At 42.1% G+C, this 25,367-nt stretch overlaps 1 protein-coding gene across 2 annotated transcripts; it reads right to left on the bottom strand.

Annotated features, from left to right (window-relative positions):
• Positions 1–770: 770 nt before the first annotated feature.
• LOC119005471 (zinc finger containing ubiquitin peptidase 1) lies at positions 771–24,746 on the bottom strand. Of its 2 annotated transcripts, XM_037073103.1 has the most exons (11): positions 24,656–24,745; positions 19,328–19,879; positions 18,745–18,846; positions 16,582–16,692; positions 16,231–16,346; positions 14,674–14,842; positions 13,261–13,449; positions 6,484–6,649; positions 3,267–3,427; positions 1,682–1,902; positions 771–900 (listed from the first exon to the last, which is right to left on the bottom strand). In XM_037073103.1, the coding sequence occupies exons 2-11, from the start codon at positions 19,875–19,877 to the stop codon at positions 853–855; spliced, it is 1,833 nt and encodes a 610-aa protein (XP_036928998.1). In that variant the 5' UTR covers positions 19,878–19,879; positions 24,656–24,745; the 3' UTR covers positions 771–852. The 2 variants fall into 2 exon arrangements, with proteins under 2 accessions (XP_036928998.1, XP_036928999.1); XM_037073104.1 differs by lacking the exon at positions 16,582–16,692 and having other exon boundaries at positions 853–900; positions 24,656–24,746.
• Positions 24,747–25,367: the final 621 nt, after the last annotated feature.

Consider the following 25,367-nt stretch of genomic DNA (forward strand, 5'->3'; position numbering starts at 1 on the left):
AAACAATATATATTTCTGAGTTTCTATTATTACCTCATTCATAGAGCAAATATAAAAATTCGGACTTGGAATTTCATCTCAAAAAATCATCAAGTCTTCATTTCCACCTCATCACTCACTCTAACTCGAGTATCTATTGTGGCTCATCCTTTTCTGAACCCACTCTGAATGTTGCGCAATATCCCTCTCAATTCCATACATGCAATAGCTACAAACCGTTATCACCTCCATCCATCAGTGCTATGGGCTTTAAGTTACCAGGATTAACAGGAGCTTTCCCTGGCTTGTTGTCCATCCCTCCAGATTTTATTAAGAAGTCTTAGCACTAATACTCATGGCCAGAGTCATGGAAAAGGTGATACTGGACAGCGCAAAACTGATGGAACAACAAATAAATATCAGCCGCTGCCATCTGTAAATCTTTTTTGCCAATAGGCTGATACAGTCTATAATGAAACCAGCGGCCAATAATAATGTTAGGCCAACAAATAGGTGCATCCCTACAGATTAGTTATGCAATCAAATATTAGATTTCTTGCATTTTTACCGAAGTTTAAGTCAAACTGTAACGATCTGGTTCATGTGGACATAGCATATTTCCAGGTAAATGGCATGTTCCTCTGACAGCCTGATGGATACAGCGAAGACAGTCAGGTTCGTCCTGCTCCACTTCTCCTCTCACAAATTAGAACTTTGACTGTTAACTAAGTATCTGGACACCATGGAGAGCACATACTGTAGTAGTCTATTTAACAAAAACAAAAATGGTCTCAATTTTAAAATGTATTACAACTTTATTAAATAGCTCCTGATGTGTGCTCACAGTAAAAACAGAGGAGAAAACAGAGGTGTTCATGGAATCCTTTCAGCACACAGTGTCCTGGAGGTCATGATGCTGTTCTGTAAAAATCAAACAACAAAGTCAGCTAGTACACAAATGGAGAGCAGTTTGTCCACAGTCTGCACCACTTCTCACTTCAATGATGTCTTTGGTCTGTAAGCCAGCAAGGTGTTTTTCTGGTTAATAAGAAAGTCACAGTGAGGAACACACTCAGTCAGAACTAACTTAAACTAGGAGACCTCTGTCTCCTCTGTTTTACTTTCTCCTTATATCTGTATTTCTGTTAAATCTGATGCCTCTTCACACTAATCTTGTCTGTTTTACTGCTAATTATCTTGTGTGTCCTGCCCTCTTCTAGGTCACCACGGTGGAGTGGAGGTCAGGTGGCTCAGGCACCACTTGGCAATGCCTTGTATCCTGGATCCACACAATTTCCATATATCATAATTTGTATCAGATATTCTGTTAATGCAACTTGTAAACTATGATTCTGTTGTTCTGTACATGTGACATCCACTGTCTCTCTGTCCGTCCTGGGAGAGGGATCCCTCCTCTGGGGCTCTTCCTGAGGTTTCTTTTTTCTCTCTGTTGAAAGTTATATTTCTCAATATGTGAAGGTTTTCCTCACGAAGTTCAAGGCTCTGAGGACAGAGGATGTCATTCACTGTACAGGTTGTAAAGTCTGCTGAGGCAAGGTTATTGTGATTTGGAGCTATAAAAATAAAACGTATTTGATTTGACTTCAGAGGCTGGAGCTGACTCTTGATCAGTCCACAAAGTGAAGCAGTTTCATTCAAAACCTCATCAGGGTGATAAGAGAGTCTGTTCACGCCAGCTCACCTGTTTCTCCTCGGCAGACAGCACACCATGTACTGCCACCACCTGGTACTGTTTGTGCTTCAGGCTCCCAGGAAACTTCCTGATGCGGTGGACGGCTGTGGAGACGGTGCCCCTGCTCAGCAGCTTCCTGGTGTCTGACACTGAGGAGCCAGGGTCCAGAAGCAGGAGACACAGGCTACCGTTCTTCCTCTGCTCTAAACCCACTATAGAGCGGCTATGACCTGCAAGGAGAACACAGAGCAAAGAGCAATGGACAATACTGCTCGAAAAGAACGCTTCAAGGTAGGATTAACAACATTTGGAAGAGTATTAGGGCCAGGGGTGAAAAAAAAACAAGAGGTTATTTTTTTTGTCCTGCACTCAAGAGCTACAAGTTGAAATGTCGGTTCTTGAAAGAGGTTAGAACTTTTGTGACTACATCAAACAGTTACATGACCGCCTCAACAAAATGCTTTGTGTAGATGAATTGGGGGAACTGTTCTTCATAATCAGTTTTAGTAACAAATACATTATTTCTGTTTTAGCTCATAAAACACAGCAGTTGTCAGTATTAGGACTTTGAAGAGATTGTTACAACGTTACACTCCAAGGATGTAGTAATCAATGAGACCGTCGGCTCGGGCAGCTCACACAGCTGCTCCCCTAACTGCATTTGATGAACCAGAGGAGTTGAATTTTTTTTATTCTACACATTTAGACCTTATTCACAAAACTGTATGTCACATTTATTCTTGACATTTTTTTGGAGTTCACAATGAAAAAAACAAATTCCTCTTCTCATTTTTTTCCCTCACCCCTGGCCCTCACACTCTTCCATACAAAATGGCGCTCAAAGATAGGTGGAAGCTGTGATATTGTTGGTTGCATCCTCTTCTTCTGTCTTAAACCTGTCAAGAGTCAGAAATATACCACAATCCTCACTGTGTTGCTCTCTCCCTCCTCTCCTCAAAATGTGTGGTTTGGTCAGAACGGTCGTCTTGAATATGTCAATATATCCATCTTGTGTTCCAGAACATGTAATCATTTTGATATTATCAAACTCAAACTCCCCTTCAAAATCTACTAATTTACATGATTCCATTCTGCTGTCATAACTTTTAACACAATGATATTAGGAAATGCCCCTAAAACAAGCTGCCACTGACTACAGGAGTATCGGGGGGGGTTGAACCTAGATCTGGCCCTCCAGACAATCGGTGGAGAGCTGGGCCAGTCCTGAGGGTCGGCCCAGATAATCTGTTAATGTGAGGGGCGTACTGATACAGGGTTAAGGCCAGGATTCTAGTTGAAGTTGAAGGATTACTCAGTCATGTAAATAATGTTCCTTGTAATTACAATGAGGGAAGTGGGCTGTCTTCTGAGCTTTATGTTAGTCTGCATGGACGGCTTGTTTCAGTCTCGACACTATGGCACAAAACTACAGGTCACAGTAAAGGAAGCTTCCTTGTCAACTTAGATGTGACAACTGTTCAGCTCAGGCCTGTGAGAATCCTCCAGTAAGATACACTCATGGTTCATTGATCCTGTACAGAAGCAGCTACACAATGTGTGATGAAGCCACATGGCAGGTGGTGTTGCTGTGTACCTTGGTGCTGCAGGTACAGCGGGGGCAGTTTGGTGTGGATGAGTCTGGGGGGCAGCCTGCTACTCCTGTTCGACTGAGTGAAGTACTGCTTCACCCAGTCAAAGAGACGGGGGTGGGTGTCACCTGGGCCCGTCGGCTGGTGGAAGTCAATGATGCGGGCGCTGAAAAACACCAACAGGACAAGCCTTACTCACTGTGACATTTCACTCGTCTGTCGCACAGTCAAACCAGCTTTATGAGAATGTAAAGTCACAACCAAAATGTGACCAGCATGAGTTGAATATCCATAAAGAAATGTTCAGAGGTCTCATTTCATTCATCCACCTCCATTACTGAGATATGTTACGGATTCAGTCAGTTCAGGGTTCTGTTTATTTGGACCTTTGACATTCTCTAGTAATCTAATGCACACATGGTTACATGCAGTGAATGAGGATGGACACTTTGTGTGTATTCATTGGTGTTTTGAGGGTAGATAACGGATCGACCTAACTGATCTCTTGTTGCTATCTGTCCTCCTGCACCACACTGTAAAGCTGTCCAGACTTTTGGCTGGGTTCATAGAGATGAGAACTTAACTTGAAGAGTAAAATTCTGGATTTATGACCAAAACCATTAAAGCAATTCTAAAAGTTAGAATTACAGTGCTCAGCGTAAATGAGTACACCCCCTTTGAAAAATACCATTTTAAACAATATGTCGAATATAAGTTTAATATAATATCTGTTAAACTTATAACATGAAATTAAGGTCAGTAACATAACTTAGATTACACATTTTTCAGTTTTACTCAAATAAGGGCGATGCAAAAATGAGAACACCCCACAACAAAAACTACTAAATCTAGTACTCTGTATGGCCTCCATGATTTTTAATGACAGCACCAAGTCTTCTAGGCATGGAATGAACAAGTTGGAAACATTTTGCTACATCAATCTTTTTCCATTCTTCAAGAATTATCTCTTTTAGAGACTGGATGCTGGATGGAGAGTGATGCTCAACTTGTCTCTTCAGAATTCCCCATAGGTGTTCAGTTGGGTTCAGATCAGGAGACATACTTGGCCACTGAATCACTTTCACCCAGTTCTTCTTCAGAAATCCAACAGTGGCCTTAGATGTGTGTTTAGGATCATTGTCATGTTGGAAAAGTGCACAACGAACAAGGGCGAGGAGTGATGGTAGCATCTTTTCTTTCAGTATAGGTCAATACTAGGGGTGCACCGATCCGACATTAAGATCGGATATCAGCCCTGATATTGACAAAACATGGTACATGGTATAAGGTGGACGGTATACAGTTTATTATTAATTCAACAACGGTTTCAGATCTGTATCGGGTATCGGCAGATACACAAAGTCCAGGCATCAGTATCGGACTGAAAAAGTTGGATTGGTGCATCCCTAAGCAATACATCTGTGAATTCATGATGCCATCAATGAAACACAGCTCCCCGACACCAGCAGCACTCATGCAACCCCACATAAGGACACTGCCACCACCATGTTTCACTGTAGGCACCATGCATTTTTTATTGTATTCCTCACTGTTGTGACACCTTACAGTTTTGAAGCCATCAGTTCCAAAAACATTTACTGTATCTTGGTCTCATCACTCTAAACTATAGAGTCCCAGTAGTCTTCATCTTTGTCAGCATGGGCCCTGGCAAACTCTAGGCGGACTTTTTTGTGCCTGGGCTTTAGGAGAGGCTTCTGTCAGGGACGGCACCCATGCATGCCATTCCTCTGCAGAGTACGCCGTATTGAGTCACGGGAAATAGTCACCCCAGTTTGGCTTTCTACTTCCTTGGATAACTGCAGTGAACTTGCGTGCTGATTTTCTTTGACCCTTCTCATCAGAAGATGCTCCTGTCAAGGTGTTAATTTCCATAGACGACCTGAACGTCTCTGTGAGATGGTTGCAGTTCCAGCTTTTTTAAGTTTTTGCTACAGTATTCTGACTGAGACAAAGTAAATCTTTGCTGATCTTCTTGTAGGTCTTGAGACATTTCTTTTCCATGTGGTACCATTGCTAACAACATGAAATGGGAAGGGGTTTTCCACACCCTTTTACAGTCAACTATCTGCTGGACACCTGTGTAATGAATAATTAAACTCACCTGTGGTTTCTTATTGTTAAATTAGACATTTGTTGTCTAAAATTTAACCTCTCTCCAGGCACTTTCAGTGGGGTGTACTCATTTTTGCATCACCCTTATTTGAGCAAAGCTGAAAATTTTGTTCTCCAAGTTATGTATTTAACCTCACTTTCATCTTATAAGTTAAACAGATTCGAAAAAAATCTTTTGGGTGAATGGAATGTACTGAATCATTTGCGGAAAAAGATTTGTTCATCAAAACATTTTACTTCATAGGAAATGCCTCACACAATAAACATTACAGAGATATTTCTATATGATATAATTTGTTTCACTTGTTTCAATGTTTAACATTATCAAATGTAAACACCATAATAATCAGAAATAACAATGAATATCAATAATATACATAAACCCAATAGGCAGTGTATTTATTTCAATGAGAGAATGCACATTGTTTTGTATTTTTTAATCGTCCTTTGAACAAATCTTTTTTAGTAAGTTGATTCAAAGGACTTGAGTGGAACATGAAAGTTCCATTCATGATCAGGACAGTTCATGTTCAGAAGAACCGTTAATGTTCAGAAGAACCCATTCAAGTTAAAGAACTGTTAAAAATGACGTTTGAGACGAATGGATTTTTTTTTTTTTTAACAAAGCTTTTTTTGAGAAATACCTGATGTAGCCCAGACTCTGCCTCCAGCGGCCCCCAGGTAAATTGAGTTTGAGACCCCTGTTTTACACTATTCCACTGATCCACCACTGCTGGAGCTAACTCAGCGATAAATGTAGCAATGAGCAATTTCAAAGACAAGGAAGAAGAAGAATGCTAACACTGCAAACTAATGGAAAATGGCTTTGCAAATGTTTTCTGGGGAAGAACTGCATTAATTACAAGGATACACACTGGGCATGCGATTACATATGGATATCAATTCTGAAAATAGATAGTGGCTGCAGCCCTCATTCAGAGGCTAAATGTGGTGCATTGTGGAATGAGGAATGAGGAAACCCCTGGTGTGATGAGTCACGTCAGTATGTCTTATTGTTTAAATCTTCATGCTACATGAAGCCGAGACACTGTGCTGTGGCACAGTAATAAAACAAAGTACAGTGCTCACCTGATTCCCAGAGAGGTTAGGAGGGTAAAGATTTCTGTGGCTCCGATCCAGGCTCGTGTTCCTTGTAGCCGCTGGTTAAAGTGAGATGCACCTTGTGGATCCAGTCCTTCTTTCCAGGCCCCCTCGATCATACTCTGCATCTGAGTGATATTAGGCACTGCCTTCTCTGGAGGAGATGGAGAGATTCAAGTCAGTGAAAATAACTGAATTATGAACATGCAGGTCATTCTGTGTCAAATCAGACTTTGGTTTATATTTACATTTTACGTTACGTATATCCTCTTTGACCAAAAGGCTAGCACCTATAGCCATGTGTTCTGAGAGGCTCGTGCTCTCGAACATCAACCTGCCTGAACAGCAAGGGACCAATATGCCTACAGGGCAAACCACTCTAGTGACAGGATGCCATCACAACAGCCCTCCACCCCCAAAGTACCAAAATACCTCAAGACAAAAGAGATGATCACAGACGACAGAAGAGCTGAGGGCAGAATGCACCCTCTCCTCCACATACATTTAGAGGTGAATGAGGACCTGAAGCTCCTGAAATCCAGTGTGTCCAAAGATTATTATGGACCGCTAACACCTCACTACCTGTAAAACAAAAAAAAGTTCCAACAGGGAATCTTTTTCCTCAGGATGTTGAAACACGCCAAGCTCCCAGAGAGACAACTTAACATCTACAGGAGCACAGGTGAAACAATCCTGGTGAACAGCACCACAGTGCCACCGAACATATCAGCCCTGCAACAAGCGGTGAAGATAAGCACCATAATCAGAGACACACACAACCGGGCCAGTCCATGTGTGACCCGCTGCCGTTCGACTAGTGTTTCAGGAAGATAATATCTAGAAGAAAAAGAAGGAGGAGCTTTGCTCACATCACATCATCATTCCTTTCAAGTTAGATATTTGTTATCTTTGCTAATTCACCCAACAACATTTCTGTTGTCATACTGACTGGCCAAATGTGTGTGTCAACAGTTGTACAGGAGGAAATGTTGCTGTAGAGATGAATACATCTCTGTGTTCATCTGTACAACAGTCTCACCAGACCAGAACGCAGAACAAGGACGGGACATGATGTGCTTTGAGTATGCTCGTCAGCAGACACAACCCGAATTTCAGGAACTACCAGCCAGTTGTATACTCACACCTGACTAACAGCCATCCTGAGTGATCTGTTCACAGGTTGACAGCTCTCAGCTGTCAGCTCACACAGGCCTCAAAACTCTGGGAATCTGGGATTTTCTGCAGGTAACAAAGAAGTAGCCTATATTGTTTACGGGTTAGTGTATTTGTAAAACTAGTGCATTGCCCATAGGAAGCATGTATTCCTATAGCAAAGTGGGAGGTTAAGTAGCTTTTTCATGGATGGTCAAATGAGGTTGTGTTTGAAGGTGGGACTTTTGATTTTACCACTATATTTCACCTTAAAATTATTTACCTTGCCTTGTTTGGTGTCATTATTTTCAGTACAACCTTACATGTGTGACTGTACAGTTATTTTTTCATTTTGACACACTATATTAACACAATGGACCTAAAATCACAAATTAACATTAAAAAGTTAGATTTTTTACTGTGAAAACCACAAATATGTTTAATGAACCATTTGCATTAGTTATAATGCAAATATAAATTGTTGTTTGCTAAATTTGCACATACATATAACTTTGTAAAATTCAAAAACGTAACTACACTGCTCACAAAAATTAAAGGAGCACTTTAAAGAAACACATTAGATACATCAGATCTCAATATGAAGTTGGATATCTATACAAATAACGACAGGGCAATGTCTTAGGAACAAAAGGATGCCAAGTCTTTTAATGGAAATAAAAGTTTTCAGCCTACAGAGGGCTCAATTGTGTAGACACCCTAAAATCAGAGTGAAATGAAGATCTGGCAGGCTAGTCCATTTTTTAAAAAAACTTAATTTCTGCAACTTAAAATGCTTTTCAGTATCTTGTGTGGCCCCCACGAGCTTGTATGCATGCTTGACAACGTCGCGGCATGCTCCTAATGAGACGACGGATGGTGTCCTGTGGCATTTCCTCCCAGATCTGTGTGAGGGCATCCCTGAGCTGTTGTACAGTCTGAGGAGCAACCTGGCGTCGCCTAATGGACCGAAACATAATGTTCCACAGATGTTCTATTGGGTTTAAGTCAGGGGATCGTGAAGGCCATTCAATTGTTTCAATTCCTTCATCCTCCAGGTACTGCCTGCATACTCTTGCCACATGAGGCCGGGCATTGTCGTGCATTAGGAGGAAACCAGGATCTACTGCACCAGCGTAGGGTCTGACAATGGGTTGAAGGATTTCATCTCGATACCTTATGGCAGTCAGAGAACCATTTCCTAGGCAGTAGAGGTCTGTGCGTCCCTCCATGGATATGCCTCCCCAGACTATCACTGACCCACCACCAAACCTGTCATGTTGAACGACGTTCTCCTTGTCTTCTCCAGACTCTTTCACGTCTCTCACAGGTGCTCAGGGTGAACCTGCTCTCGTCTGTGAAAAGTACACGGCGCCAGTGGCGGACTTGCCAATTCTGGTGTTCTTCAGCAAATGCCAGTCGAGCTCCACGGTGCTGGGCAGTGAGCACAGGGCCCACTACAGGATGTCAGGCCCTCAGGCCACCTTCATGAAGTCTGTTCCTGATTGTTTTGGTAGAGACATTCACACCAGTGGCCCTCTGGAGGTCATTCTGTAGGGCACGAGCAGTGCTCAGCCTGTTCCGCCTTGCACAAAGGAGCAGGTATCGGTCTTGCTGGTGGCTTGAGGACCTTCTACGGCCCTGTCCAGCTCTCTGAGAATAACCACCAGTCTCCTGAAATCTCCTCCATGTTCTGGAGATTGTGCTGGGAGACACATTAAACCTTCTTGCTGCAGCACGTGTGGATGTGCCATCCTGGAGAAGTTGGACAACCTGTGCAACTTCTGTAGGGTTAAGGAATCGCCTCATACTGCCAGTAGAGGTAATTACTCAAGCCAAAACCAGCATGAGTGAAAAATCTGCCAAAAAAGATCAAGAGGGAGAAACTTGAAATGACCTCCACATGTAAAACCAGTCCTGTTTTGAGGGTTTTCTAATTGTTGCCACTGTGGTGCACCTGCTGTTAATTCCATGAACACCAATACAGCTGAAAGTGATTAACGATGCCCTCAGCTGCTTAACCAACCAGAAAATTATCAGACAGGTTTAACTGATTTCATGCCAGGCCCAATAAAAAATTAATTTTTGTGAGCAGTGTATTTACATTTAAATGCAGGCAATGCCAGCTCTGCTCATTCCTCCCTGTTTCACATTCAGCAGTCTCCTCCCAGTTTTTGTTTTGACTCACACACAAAAAAAAAAACACTCCACTACACTAAACACTATATAACACGCAAATTATACACACCAAACACACTATATGTCACAAATCTCTCAACTCTCAAAACTCCATCTCTGTCGGTGTCTGTATCACCGCCGGCGTCCCTCACACAACTTCCTGTTCCTCAGCAAGCAAACTTGATGCTTGCGGACACTTTCGTGACAAAAGCCTGTTTTTACCCTTTCTTCCTGCACCAGACACAAAGCAAACGTGATGGCAATGTTCGCGAAAAAGCATGGTGGACATTATTTACCCTAAGTCCAGTTTTGGACCTGCCAGTGCATACGTCGACTCGGGAGGTGGGCCGTGGGGTTGGGCTAGCAGCTAGCTACACACGAACATCCACAGATTCCAATTCCACTTTGTTGTCCTAAGGATCTCCTTAGACCCGAACGGACTCGGTTCGGACCTGTTTAGTCTCATTAATTCACAGCAGTGCACAGAATAGTGTTGTGTTGGTCGCGAACATGTCATTCGAACAAACAAATCTTTTAAGTAAACGAAGTGAACGGAATCACTTCATGAACTGATTCGTTCCTTCCTCAGTTCAGTTGAGCTCAGCCGCGATCATGCCGGCTGGGAGTGGAACTGCTGCCACTCACTCAGAGAACTGTGAGGACATGATTCACATTCGCGCTGTGATTCATAAACCTACTGCACACAGAACTGTCGCTGAGGATGTGATTCTCGTTCACGTACTGTGCTGACAGTGGCGCTTTGTCACTCACTCACTCACCCACTCACTCAGGGCAGAGGAGTTGATTCACATTCAGTAACCGTTGCTAACATCTGTGTAGCATCATGTTAAGTGATTTTATTGCACAGTAGAAGTCGCTCACGTTCGCGAACGTGATTCTCAGATCAGGTCTTTCGCGAACCACTGATTCACTCACGATTCGCGCCGCTGAGGATATGATTCACGTTCACACTGATTCAGAGCGAACATCACGTCCTCAGCAGGTCGTTCGCGAACAACTGATTCACGGTCACGTACTGTTCTGAAAGTGGCGCTGTGTCACTCACTCACTCACTCACTCACTCAGGGCAGAGGAGTTGATTCATGTGCAGTAACTGTACTGCTAAAATTAGCACTGTGTTGCTAACATCCGTGTAGCATCAAGTTAAGTAATTTTACTGTGCAGAGAGGACACTTTCACCGTGTAATAATTTTAGTGCATGTATACCGCTCAGAGCAGCACTGCGTCTCCCACGAACGATGTGGACTGTAGTCTGTGAACGCACCGTCCCTCAGTAAGTGAACGTGAACCTCAGGACTGAAACATGAACTGAATGACAGACCGTTTGGCTGCTTATCAGTTTAGGGAGTTGGAGAGCGCTGAACGATTCGGTGAACGAATCTTTTGAACAAATCATTTTAATGAATGGATTCTAGAGATTCAGTTCAGTAAAAAGAACTGCCGTTCCCATCACTAGCACAGAACAGGACTGAACTGCCAGCAAAATCCCAGTCCAGCTCGCGCAGCTGCAGGTATATATCCGCTTGCCTCTTAAGGTATGTCGTAGAAGTGAGCTCTACAGTGATGGATCTGGTGCGCACGTGACTACGGTGTGCAGTGATTGGCTCTGGTGCGCACGTGACTGTGGTGTCTCCAGTGGATAATGCTTGTGGAATTTGTAAAGCATTTATGAAATAATTTATTAACGGTATCATTGCAACAAATCTGACGTGGCACACCCTTGAACCAAGCAGCAGCCATGTTGAAACTCTCAGGTCAGTCTGATCCTGATCTGCTGAGATATTTGACAACAACCTCTTGCACAGTATATCCACAGGCTTGCCATAAACAAAGTCACTGCCTGTATACTTCTTTAAACAATTTAAGTTAGGAAACTACACAGAAAATATTGAGTGAAAGCTGCAGGAAGGTCAGCTGATACACATAAGGTGTTTGGAAGTAATATCATCCAGACATAACATTACACATATCAGCCCACCGGAGGTCCGTTCACCCTGCTGCCATCTGACAAAAGATACAGAAGTATCCTCTGCCATACCACCAGACTACAGAGCAGCTTCATCACCCAGGCCAAGAGACTCCTCCTCCAGTCTAGAATGATATTTTGTTTGTGCTTCTCTTCTATAGCATAAAAGGACTTGCACTCAGTTAAGTTTTGCAACTTTGGCTTTAACCTTTGACTTTTTATAATTCAACAGGACCAACTCATCTTTAAAGTGAATTCAGTAACTATGGCTACATTAACTATGCTAGTTTCAGCAGCATCGATCTAGCGAGGACACTCCTGTATGTCTGTGTTGACCAATGTCTGTGGTCTTTGGCCCATCTTAATCTTTTCTTTTTATTGGCCAGTCTCGGATATGGCTTTTTCTTTGCCACTCTACCTAGAAGGCCAGCATCCCAGAGTTGCCTCTTCACTGTGGACATTGAGACTGGCGTTTTTCTGGTACCATCAAATGAAGCTGCCACTTGAGGACCTGTGAGGTGTCTATTCCTCAAACTAGAGACTCTAATGTACTTGTCCTCTTGATTAGTTGTGTACCGGAGCCTCCCACTTCTCTTTCTATTCCGGTTAGAGCCTGTCCGTTATGTTATCTGAAGGAAGTAGTACACACCATTGTAGGAAAACTTCAGTGTCTTGGCAGTTTCTTGCATAGAATAGCCTTCATTTCTCAGAAAAAGAGTAGACTGTCGAAAGTTCTTTTTCTGGCCATTTTGAGAATATAATGCCCTGTTTACATCACGAGAATAGGCAGATGTTTCCCAGCAAATGGGGTTTTACACGAAAACCCTGTTTTTATCACAGAAAACGATTATTTCTAAAAACTCTAGCCAAAGTGGAGATTTCTGAAAATGCTGGTTATGTGTTGCCGTGTCAGCTGGGAGAAACAGGGTTTTAGGTTCTCAAATGTCACATTGTGCACCAGAAAATGCTTAACATCATGTGTGCACCTTATCTGTCTGTTCACATGAACGAATCTCGCGCCATATTTGTTGTTTTGAAGGGAACAGGAAGGCGCTGGTGTTATTCGTTGTTGTTGATTCTGAGGATTCTGATTGGCTTGCATGGCTTATCTTTCTCCCTGCACTGCCGCCGTTTGGCATAGTTATAATGGCGCTCGACGGCGTATTTATGCAGGTTGATGTTAATAACTTTTTTGAAAACGATGTTGTGTACACAATGTTATTATTGAAAACAGAGGGGGGAGAGGAAGATTTGTTTCTGAAAATACCCGGCTATGTGTAAATGTAGTCTAAATCAAACCCATAAATGCTGATGCTCCAGTGCTTTTCTTTTAAAAATAAGGACATTTCTAAGTGACCCCAAACTTTTGAACGGTAGTGTATAAAACAAAGAGTTTTGCAGAGAAAGAGCAGGGGAGTGCTGATCACATGTTCTGTAGTGTGAATGTACACCTGGTATGATGGGAGCATATGTGTCCGTTCTGCGCAGAGATGAGAGGAGCATCTGCAAGTTTCTGTATCCACAGCCCCAGCCTTTATCCCCCGCTGAGGAGCAGTAGTGGTCAGTATCAGCACTCAGCCACACATGGACACAGTCTCTGCACTCAGTCTGGTAGTACTCTTTTAAGGCTGTGACCACACCTAGACACAGAGGGGAACAGAGTATGTGTAAAACAAGCTGAGCACATTCCAGCTGCAGCTTAGCAGTTAAACCAGAACATATCACATCAGACCAGTTCTACTACCAATAGAGCACAAAACACAAAAATCATTGGCAGGTGATGCAGTATGTGTCAGTAAGCGTATGCACAGTGGACTGAAACACTAGCTCAGACATTTATGCATCAGTGAGCGATTTTTAAAGAATTCTAATTTTGATCACTAATATGAAATATGAATGGCAATCAAGACAATAAAAATACATAATTAAAACATCTGAACTGAAAGTCTTTTCCAGACCAAGTTTTAAATCCTCACGTCCTGCCAGCTACAATAAAACTAATATTCTGCCAAGTCCCGCCCTACTTCTGATTCGGGTCTATGTGTGGGAAACACTATTCAGTGTGTCTGTGAGATACTGCAGCTCTGAAAATAGAAAATAAATGTGCAGCAGCACACTGATATTGTGGCAGGCTGTCAAACATGAATTATGGGAAACTCTTTTGGCAATGGTACACACTCGTGACATAACAGCTAGTTTGTTAATAGTCTACATATAGCAAACAAACAAACAAACATCTGAATGCAAAAATTAAACACAGAATACCTATCCAACGGACCAAAGGTCCAATATTCAGGTCCAGTCCTGATAATATTGCAAACTGTATACATGATCACACATTCTTCCTTCACATGACCACAGCTCATGGCTTATAGAGGTGACAATAGTTGGTACAAGCAGCTGAAAAAGGCACACACGCACGAACGCACTTATCCCCACAACAAGACAATGATAATAGATTAACCAAAGAGCATTTTGTAAAAGTTGAGGGAAGGCTGAAGAACTGGTTCAGGATAAAGACACGGACCGACAAATAAGGTTGACAAATGCTGAGAATCTGGATGATGTGCAGGAACATGACCTTTATCTGAGAACAGACTTCACTTTGCCTACATAAAATTCAAGCAATTCAAGCCAAAAATCATGTAGATCGTGTTGTACTAAATGTAGGCCATTAGGCCAACTGTAACAACAGCTGTTATTATGTCACATAAAGCACAGATCGTGAAAGAGGCATTAGTCTGTATCGCAAACAACAACAACATAACAAGCATGGTGGGTGGGTGCTGTGCCGTGGTGGGAGCAAGAGGAAGATGGGGCTGGGATGGATCACTCTTTCTTGTATGTGCTGCGGTTGTAGATACCTTGAGTTCTCGTACTGCCATCATCAACTCCTGAGGCCACGGACTCCATCATCTCAGCCCTCTTACTGTGGAACTCTGCTGGGGCCATGAGGCCCCGGTCCACAGCTTTCTCCATAGTCCTCTCCATCTGTCTGCAGTAGCCTCCACTGCCGTCCAGACCAAACTGCCTCTGCACAGACGACAGACAACACAGTTCAGCTGACATGCCCAAAGATGTGCTACTGCATCACATACACAGAGAAAAAACATAAACTTCATACAGTACACACACACACACACAACAGAAAGCAAATTGTTACAGCATACAGTATGACTCCCTGACTACATCTACTTTGAGTTTCATATATTGACCTCATCTCCACTGCATCTGTGTTGTATACAGCTTTACTCAGCCATTTGTCCTATAGTTAACTGACTAAGACTCCATGTTCCTACACTTCAACTTTAGGATGAATAATCCAGGATGCACACTAGTGAAAGCAGAGAGGACCTCAGTGTCCCATGACCAAAAAAGGACAAAACCAAAAGTACAAAGAAGCAGCTTGCAAAGCCACCTCAAAACAGAGCAACCTCAATGTGTTGCCTCGAAGCTGGAAAACTGAGCTGCTGAGCTCAAATCTAAACCTAAAATTTTAATGATCTCTCTTATCCCTCTTTCTATCCATAACCATTCTCGACTCAGCTGGACGACCCTGACAGCAACCTCAAAGGGTCAAAGTTCCAACTCAAAACCACCAGTGGATTTAAAAATATGGCTAACCGAAGACATTGTGTGCCAGGAGAAAGCAGCACAAATCCAGAATACATCTTGATATTTCTTTTTGATTTATTTTATTGGTCAGTGTCAGTCAGACACTCTGCCTGTGTCTGACCAATACACCAAATTAGTGCATTAAAATGAGTGAGATGAACTGACTGAAAACTTCATCACAGTAGCTAATAGAGACACTGACAGTTTTTTCTTTGGGGACATGATTTGCAGTTTAAAAATGGGAAAACAAATGCAATATGTGGCAATATATGATATTACAGTAATATGGAATCATGACTTAAGTAATGAGATGATTTCTTGTTGTGGTGCCTCTGGTGAATCATACTCAAGGTCAACTTTATTGTTACTTGCCCACAGAGGTGTGAAACACCATTTCTCCTTATCCTAACTACTAGTGCAACAGAGACATATATTTAAAAATAAATATCTACAGAGAATATCAATTCTGTAAATCTGTAAATATAAGGAGAGAAGAGTATAAGGTACAACTATATATGATGAGGCGACAAAGTAGCAATGATATTTTTGGAAATTCTCTTTGTGTCTGTGACAGGACAATTAAAGACAAACACCTGACAAAGTGTTCCACAACATACCCAACAATCAAGAATAAGAAACAAAGAAATGATGGGACACACACAGGAGCAGATGCCTGTACTCACCAGATAAAAAGACACCATTGACAGTTTACCTTTATAGTCAGTGATTTATATCAAACCAAGAACATATAACTACATATCCACTACGGTTTGTCCAGCAGGTGTTGTGTGAAGTAAAATCCAGACCTGTAGCTTCTTGAACTCCTCTCTCTCCCGCTGGGCCTCCTCCTGCCTCATCCTCTGCTCCTCCTCCATCTGAAGCTGTTTGGCTAGCTTCAGGTCTGATCCAGGGCTACCTGCACCTGTAAACCAAAGGCTCAGTTAGGTGTACATGTACAGTCACGGTAAAAAGTTTCTCCCCACTCATAAAGAACTTGTGTATCATGGTAGTCTTCAGTTCCAATGATATAAGATATAACCTTTTGACCGTGACTGTAGGTGTGCAACACATCTGACAGATGCGGAAGAAAACAATTGGAAGTGTGGTAGAGGTCACTGAGTGAATTATGCAGCAGGGAGGTATGAATGTATGCCCACCTGCAGGATTCACAGCTGCTTCATGATCTAAATGCACTTCCACATGTTCCTGCAGAGAAAAGCTGTTGCTGCACACCACAGAGCACAGAGGGCACTCAAATCTCTTCTCTCCTACAAAACACAGGAAACTCCATTCAGGTCCACTTATTACAAACTGATTTAAGGGTTATCTGAGACGGATGGGATTTTCTCTGCTCCACTCTGTGTCAACCACTGAGCGCCAAGTTTGATTTTGTTAACATACAGTATTTAACTCCTCGGAGGATTTTCCACTGACAGCCTGCATGAAACATCCAGTTCTCATCCAGTTCACATGCACTTGTAAAGAAGTTTGTATAATAGTTGATAAAACACGTGCTGTTGTATATAGTTAACTCTGAAGTACACGCCTATAAATCTTTTCATAGACTCCTACTAAGAATTAGCTGTTGATTCTACCATCAGTGTCATTCATATGAATCATTTTTTGTTCTGTCTAATCTCTGTTTTGTTTCAGCCAGACAAAGTGGAAAAAACTTGGTGTGATAATCTGAGAGGTGAAGTCATCCACCACACAAAAAAATAGATTGTCGTGTTCAACTAACAGTCAGCACTGCCCACTATATCTCAGTTAGCATGTACTATATGTCAGTGAACAAAGGTCTCCCACCTTTTGCTTAAAAAAAAGCAGGACACTACAACCACAGCGAAAGGTTTATTCATAAGTCCTTCATTCAGTTCATATCCCTCTGATCCTCCTTCATCTCAAGTCATTTGGCTAGCTTCAGGTCTGATCCAGGGCTACCTGCACAAGTAAACCAGAGGCTAAGGAAGGTGTACATTTACAGTGACAGTGAAAATGTCATGTAAAAATGTACAAGTGGCAGTTCCAGAGATTTCTACGGCCCTCATGTTTCTGTGATGGATGACTAGAAACTACACAAAAACTTTCATGAAGTTTGGTTCTATAATGAATTTAACTGGAGCTTGTGGATGGCTATCAAAAGCACCTAACTGAAGTGACCAAGAGACATTCAATTAAATGAATAGAAACTTTTGATCATGACTGTACATACTAGCAACACCCAGAGTGGTCTGGAGGGCTCAGTTTGCAACAATTTGCTGAATTGTAAGATTCTTGACAAACTGAGATGAACACAGACAGCTGACAAAACTATCACCTTGCTACTTTTTATCAACTCACCAACAAGTAAAACGTTACCTTCACATCACACCTCTCTGCTTACCCCAGTTTGTTCTACTCATGTGGCTCTGACATTGAAAAATAAAAAAAACAGTGTGTAAAAGTGGACTATGGAATAAAATATCATAAAAATTGCATTACTTACTAATTTTAACTGCTGCATAAGATTTAGAAAATCCTCAGCCATACCCCAAACTATTCCCCTAACAGATGAAGACCCTGGTGAGGATGACGAGCACACAGGTGAGATTCTCTGAGATGCTCTCTGACAGTTTGTGCACAAACTCTTTAGTTTCCTGCTCCATCGGCTGTGTGAGAGGCTGCTTTCAGAGCATCTGACGGGCTGAAGAGGAGGAATGTTGAGGTCCTGGGCTGATGTGGTTATACCTGGTCTGCACAGGTCAAAGGATGGATGTGTGAAAACAAAAGTCAGAGGGACTGGCACCGCTGCCCAGAGAGCCACACAGCTAGCATGGCTAAAATGCATGACAGGTATAGCAAGGCACTGCATCATCAGTAAGCTGATAAGAGTTTTCTGCAGTTTCATGTTGTGTTTTTCTGTACAAATTAACTAACATATAACATTGTGTTGCTCTACATACTCCACTGCTTCCATAACAAAACAACTATGAGCTAAACATGCTGTCAGAGGAGACACACTGACAGACTGCTGGCTGAAGCTGATGTCACCGCTGGTATACACACATCCAGTGTTGACCCTCCACAAACAATCACCCAGTAAGGACACATCATGTACATGTGGGTGCGTGTGTCCTAGTTTTGCGAGGTAATGAACTCTTCCATCTTTCTAAACTCAGCTGGCCAAGTTGGTATTTGTGGAACTTGTTTGCGCCACTGGATAAATGATAAGATGCTACAGATTAACTGTGTGCTGACAACAGTGACTGTGTGACTGAACACTGTGTTCTGTACACATCAGCAAAGATGTAAAAAAAAAAAAAAAAAAGCAGACGTGTTACCTTCAGCTGAGGGCTCTTCCTGCAGGTGCAACTCAACATGCTCCTGCAGGATGAAGCTGCTGCTGCAGACCAGGGCACACATGGGGCAGGAGAACAGCTCCTCTGTGAAAAGTGAAGGGCAATTAAAGTCAATGGTGACGTTACAGTTGGAATACAGTCACACATTCTCCGTGGCATCATTTTGATAAGCTTGTGCAATGTCACAACATTTATTTACTTCCAGAGGTGCATTAAGTTTTCGCCAAGATCCTGTATTGATGATGGCAAAGTTGGGCCGCTGTGTAAAGTCTTTTCTAGCATATCCCAAAGAAACAAAAAATCCATTGATGGAGAAACCTGGTCATTCAGTATATTCAGGTAGTCAGCTGACCTAATTTCTAGGGCGTTGCTGAACCTAGACCTGACCAGCTGAGTAACTCCTCAACCTGTTGCATGTCTTTCTCACCCTCACATGTGCACAAACCACAGGTTAGGAACTTCTTTTTAAAGTACAAAACATGTGAAATGAGCAGTTATCTTATTGGTATCAGCTGGAAAAAAAATCCATGTAACGCAGCCATAAAGTTTGAAAAAGTTGAGTCACCTTTTCTTCGAGATGAGAGACGCTTCTGTTTGGCTTTGCTATGCTCAGATTTCATCCCAATATATCCTTCATCACAGAGCACGTTAGACTTCAGTCGTGTTTTAGCACCCTGTGTTCTCAGAATTGAAGTAGTGGGTAATGTCTCTCCAGGTGATGAACCACCACTCTCAGCTGTAATATTCAGTTTATGTGGCACTGAGTCTGTGGTGACACTAGAGGCACCAGTGGGTGTCACTGAACCAGCGCCATCACAGGTGTCCCCAGCTGTGCAGGACTGAGTTAAGGGTAACTGCGTGGCTGTTTGGCCGTCCACACTCTCCATCACAGCAGTGTTTGTTTCAGCTGAGCAGCCTGACGGCAACGTGAGGTGAGCCTGATCCTGTTCGTCTGGATGTGCAGAGCTGATGTGGAAGCAGAGTTCATTGTAGGACACTCCAGACAGGGAGCAGAGTGGACAATGCATGTCATTTTCCAGGTGGCTCAGAAGGAGATGTGTCCTCATGTCCTCCTCAAACATGATCTCCTCACCACAGATGTCACAGGTCAGCATGGCTATAAGTACAGAGACAGTCACTTTACTTTCCTGCATATCAAGAGAACAGTGGCAGAGCAAAAAGATACAGAAAAGTGCCAGTGACATGTGTCATGACATTGAGTTACATAAGACCATTATGAATCAGTAACAGGTTCTTTTGTCATGTACTTTACATAATGAAAGGCAGCTGAGGTGCTGGAGCACTGAGTTTGGGTGCAGTCACTCCAGCTTTCTGTGTGTTCACAGCTGGGAATCATTAGTAGCATAGAAGAATATGAGATGCTGTCAGGTGTGTATGTCCTCGCCAGTGGTGCATGTTACTGTGTCACTTTGGGCTTGTAAAGTGAGGGTGGAGTTTCCATCGTTCCCCTCATAAATGCTGTAGTTGCAGTAACCAGGGTATATGCTTTAAATGCAAATGTTTTTGAAGATATAGGTTAATAATAAAAGTCTGAGGAGGATCCTGCGTTAACTTATATGCTGATAAGAATTCATTATAACATTCCTGTCATCTCGACAGTTGATGTTGTTCCATCAGATACTAACTCTGCTGTAATCCTTTCATTTGGACAAAAACTGGTCACAAACATAGAAGGAAAATGGTCAAAAGGAAGTTACAACTGGTAACCTGCTTCATATGTTTTTTTTTTAAATACATAATATGTATGGTGATATGGATGTGGTTATTACAGAGCTACTTTTTTGTTGTTCCAAATGAGGTGCGAGAGGTATGTGGGAACATTACACAGACATCACCTATGTTCCTTCTGTCACCACACAGATTAAACATCTACTCATCTCTTTGGGGACTGCACCTTTAGTCTGTCTAGTTTGATCTTAATCATTTAAACAAAAAATTAGACAACAACTTCATCTCAACATTGAATTCATTTGGCCTTTTTGCTGATGAAATGTCAGTCGAGTAAATGCTGATGTTTTTAATCTTATTTCTTTTTTTTGTTGCAAAATTCTATAAACAAACCAGCAAATTTACAAAACAGAAACTGACCATACCGTCTTCAAATCCTTCTTCAAATCTGACCAGGACACATGAAAATACACTGCACCAAGTCTCAAGCTGTGACAACTAGAGCTTTATAAGGATGTGATCCAGAATTACATTATCTTTTGTTTATATGTATTATGATCTCTGAACTACCTGGAGCACACTTAGTTTCCATCAAATAATAATACCTAAAGTAAGCTGCATTGTGTAGAGCCCGACCAATTGGGGATTTCTGAGACTGAGACTAAAGAAGGGAAAAAAAAGGGAGTGTTTGAGCTGAAATGGAAAAAGACCTATTCTATTTGGATTGTGCACTGATTTAGAAAAATGTAGAATTGATTGAAACTGAAACTGATCATATATTATATGTACAAAAAAGTAGAATATTTCTCTCTGAAGTGGAGTGGGGCAGAAAAAGTGGAGGAAGATGCCACAGAAATACTCAAGTAATGTAGAAGTACCTGCACATTGTACTAAAGTACAGTGGTTGAGTAAATGTACTTGTAAATGTTACTCTCCACCACTGTTCTCTACTGACCTATTGCTTCTCTAACAAGCTGGCTGTAAGACTCATGCTGAAGCTTTGTTCCACTTCTGAACCGTTATTTCAATGAACTTAATCAATAACAAATCACTGGAAAACATTATCAACACATGTCCTCTTAAGCAGTACTTCAACATTTAGCATTAATGAGTACGATCAGCTCGTTGTCAATGAGCGTAAAAGAGGAGCACATTGTTAATTTCATTTCCAGCATCGCCTCTCACAGATGAGGTCATGAACAGAGCATGAAGTGAACTCTGAACACAGTCAAACCTATATGATGTCATATAAACCTGAGTGATAAGACAGTTGTCAGGAACAGGGTTAATTTTATATCAGTGATACTGAAAAGGAGTTATTGTTTATTAGTAGCGTTCGCTCACACACCAGTTAGCAACTTAAAAACATGTATGTTAATAGCGATACGTCTGCAACAGGATATCTACAGCAGCAAATCGGTCATCCAACCAACTGTATGGCACATCACTGTTCAGGACTCAGATTAATCAGTGACCTCCATTAACAACTATAGATGGTCACAGAACATAAATGCCAGTTTTTAATCTTTCTTGCAAAATAAATACATTCAGTTGTCAGTTAAATGTGTGAAAGAAGGTGTGTGGTTCCACTGAACCTATTTGGCTGAACATATTTACACGTTTTGTTCTCCAAAATAAAATCCATCATTAAATGTCCCACAGTTTAATCAGAAAGCTTTGTGTGTTAAAAACAGTTAGCGGTTGCTAACGAGTGTCTAAATGAGACTACAGAGGTTGTCGGGACATTAAACGTCCTCACTGTGAACACGGAGACTCATCTACTCACTAGTCCGTCTTTACAGGCCACTTTAGTTACACACTATTTTAACTCTGACTTTACAACATGTACATTGATCAATTTTGGAAAACCTGTATGTAATTGTGTAGTAAGACTCTGTGGTGCTGACGTTTAAGTCATGTGACAGTGATGTTGTCTGTTTGTAGCCTTTTAACATTAGCTTCTAACTGCTACACACTTAATTAGAGAAACTTCAGAGAGGTGTTCATCTGTTGAGATTATCTGGACGAACAGAGCATGTTAGTGTCATAAACTTGTGTTTGACACAGATTATTTTCTGAAATAATCCAAAATCCAATTCAATAATCCTACAGAGGGAACTAGAGCCATGCTGACTTCAGGGTTAGCCACAAGGAACCTTAAAAATAAGGAAGGGTCACAATGTCTCTGCATCTCATTGTAGTGCCAGACTGTATTGAAGAGTTATCTTTCATATTGTGGAGGCATCTCTTCATCAGAGGTCATATGATGCAGATATGTTGGTTTTACTGTGTTTCTCCATTATCTCCTATACACTTCAATACAGCTGACACCACAGTCTAGCACTAGAGTGGGATTCAGTGACGTCATGACCCTGTTTTCTTTCTAAGGTTCCTTGGAAAGCCTTCTACCAACCAGGAGGGGATTTCAGACACGACAAGAGTTCAGAGAGTCTCCAGTGCTGCGCTCTAATTGGATGAAGTTCCACTCTTCAATTAAAAAAATCTGAAATTTGGAGCATTGCTGTTGACTGATGAACAGGATCATTGTGTCATTATGTGTGATTGTGTGATCATGAAGGCCTCTTCTTTAACTAAAGCAGCTCAATATGAACAGAAGCAGGACACAGCCAAATGTGTTGGACGAGCCAGCAGAGCAACGTTAGCAGATATTCCGGATGAACATGATGGAGACATATTCTCATTTTCAAGCATGAACTGTTTACCTGGATAAAAGTAAGGCAACATATTTCAGTGAAACATTTTTCACTTATCTCTGCTGAATGAAATCCTCACGCTGCTATTTGACACACAGCCTGTCACTGCTCTGAGTGTCCAGATCCCAACTGCAGAGAGCAGGACGTGGACAGAGAGCAGAGAGCAGGACATGGACAGAGAGCAGAGAGCAGAACATGGACAGAGAGCAGAGAGCAGGACATGGACAGAGAGCAGGACATGGGCAGAGAGCAGAGAGCAGGACATGGACAGAGAGCAGGACATGGACAGAGAGCAGAGAGCAGGACATGGACAGAGAGCAGGACATGGGCAGAGAGCAGAGAGCAGGACATGGGCAGAGAGCAGAGAGCAGGACATGGACAGAGAGCAGAGAGCAGGACATGGACAGAGAGCAGGACATGGACAGAGAGCAGAGAGCAGGACATGGACAGAGAGCAGAGAGCAGGACATGGACAGAGAGCAGAGAGCAGGACATGGACAGAGAGCAGAGAGCAGGACATGGACAGAGAGCAGAGAGCAGGACATGGACAGAGAGCAGGACATGGGCAGAGAGCAGAGAGCAGGACATGGGCAGAGAGCAGAGAGCAGGACATGGACAGAGAGCAGAGAGCAGGACATGGACAGAGAGCAGAACAAGGACAGATATGGAATTAGATTTGTGCCAAAAGAAATAAACAAAACTTCTTACATGTCAAACGAAAACTGAAATCTGAGAGAACATAAAACTCAAACTCATTTCAAAAATAAAACTTAGAACTAGCAATCAAATAATTTATCAAATAGTGTAAAATACTGGGCTTTTACTCTTATAATAATGCATTTTATTGTTTACGGTTCCCTCTGCTGGTCTCTCTCTGCTCAGACTTTTGCGCTGACTCTCAGCTTTGCAGTCTCTCTGTAGCCCTGTCTCGTTTGAGCTCCCTGACTTTTTGTTTGCGGCTTTAGCACAAACCTTTCGGGTGGGCGGGCCTTTAAGCAGAGCGTCCCCGACTGCTCAGTACCTATGTGTAGTTAGCTAGCGCGCTAAATGACCCCGGCTTAAAAACAGAGAGAAGAAGAGATGACGACAATGAAGAACAATATATGTATGTGATAACTACTTATATTTCATTAGTTTTTCTTGTTGTGGCTTGTTACTGTTGTTCTTCATTGTCGTCGTCATCTTCTTGTCTCCGTTCTAAAGCCAGGGTCGTTTAGCGCACTTGCTATCTACACATAGGTACTGATATGCGTCAGTCAAAATCTAATTAGCCAGTGGGGACGCTCTGCTGAAAAGAAAAATGAATTTTATGGTCTCTCAAATTCCTGTTTTTGTTTGACATTTAAGAAGTTTTGTTTGCTTATTTTTGCACAAATCTAATTCCATAGGTCAGAGAGCAGGACATGGGCAGACGCGCTGAAACAATGAAGTCACACACCGCAGCACGTCTCAGGGTGAACATGTCTTCTGACACAAACACACAGATCTTACCTCTGCTAGACGTCCATTCACTGCTTTCGTTTCTCCGTGACTGTTATGGCGGAAGACTGTGGCACTTCCGCGCCGAACTTTCACAATAAAAGAACCGCCAATTATTTACCGCTGTTTTCTATAATTTTGTGTTTGCAATAAAAAATAAAATATGCCACATGAAATATGACTGACATGTCCTTTTACAAAACAAAAGGTTTAAAGGAGCACTCTGTGGTTTTGTTAATAATGTTAATGAGCAGAGAAATATGTTCATTGGCTGATTTTTTTTCTGTCGAAACAAACAAAATTAACAAATTGTCTTCATTTTCATGACTGAATAAACTGAATAAACAAACTGACAACACAGTTTATACTGTTTAACTTTGTTGTATATGTGGTGCCATCTTTCTAGCCACCTTTCTAGCTTCAGACAGCATTCTGGGACCTTGTTTTCCCCTGAGAACAGCTGATTTGTTGAGTTTACAGTATCTGTGATTTGATGCAGTTTCTTTTGTACGTTTGAAATCCTCCAGGGTGCTGAATGTGATCAAATGGCGAGACTCAGCTGGTAGTCATGAGGCTCAGTGGAAATTAGCTGCACCTGGCCTGGAAAACAGACAGGTCTGACAACAAGCAGGCAGAGACAGACAGCTGCACTTATACATGATTTCTCCTGTATGTATGAATTGATGGATGGATATTTTACTTTTGTGTCTGGAACCATCCCTCA

The sequence above is a fragment of the Acanthopagrus latus genome, chromosome 17 (genome assembly GCF_904848185.1).
Source record: "Acanthopagrus latus isolate v.2019 chromosome 17, fAcaLat1.1, whole genome shotgun sequence".
NCBI lineage: Eukaryota > Metazoa > Chordata > Actinopteri > Spariformes > Sparidae > Acanthopagrus > Acanthopagrus latus.

Excerpts from the sequence above, each read along its gene's own strand:
- LOC119005471 (XM_037073103.1), bottom strand. The coding sequence starts at position 19,877 with ATGCTGACCTGTGACATCTGTGGTGAGGAGATCATGTTTGAGGAGGAC. Across the intron at positions 18,847-19,327 it reads TCTCTCATCTCGAAGAAAAG|AGGAGCTGTTCTCCTGCCCC; the intron begins GTGACTCAACTT and ends CACTTTTCACAG. Across the intron at positions 6,650-13,260 it reads ATATGCTCCCATCATACCAG|AGAAGGCAGTGCCTAATATC; the intron begins GTGTACATTCAC and ends CATCTCCTCCAG.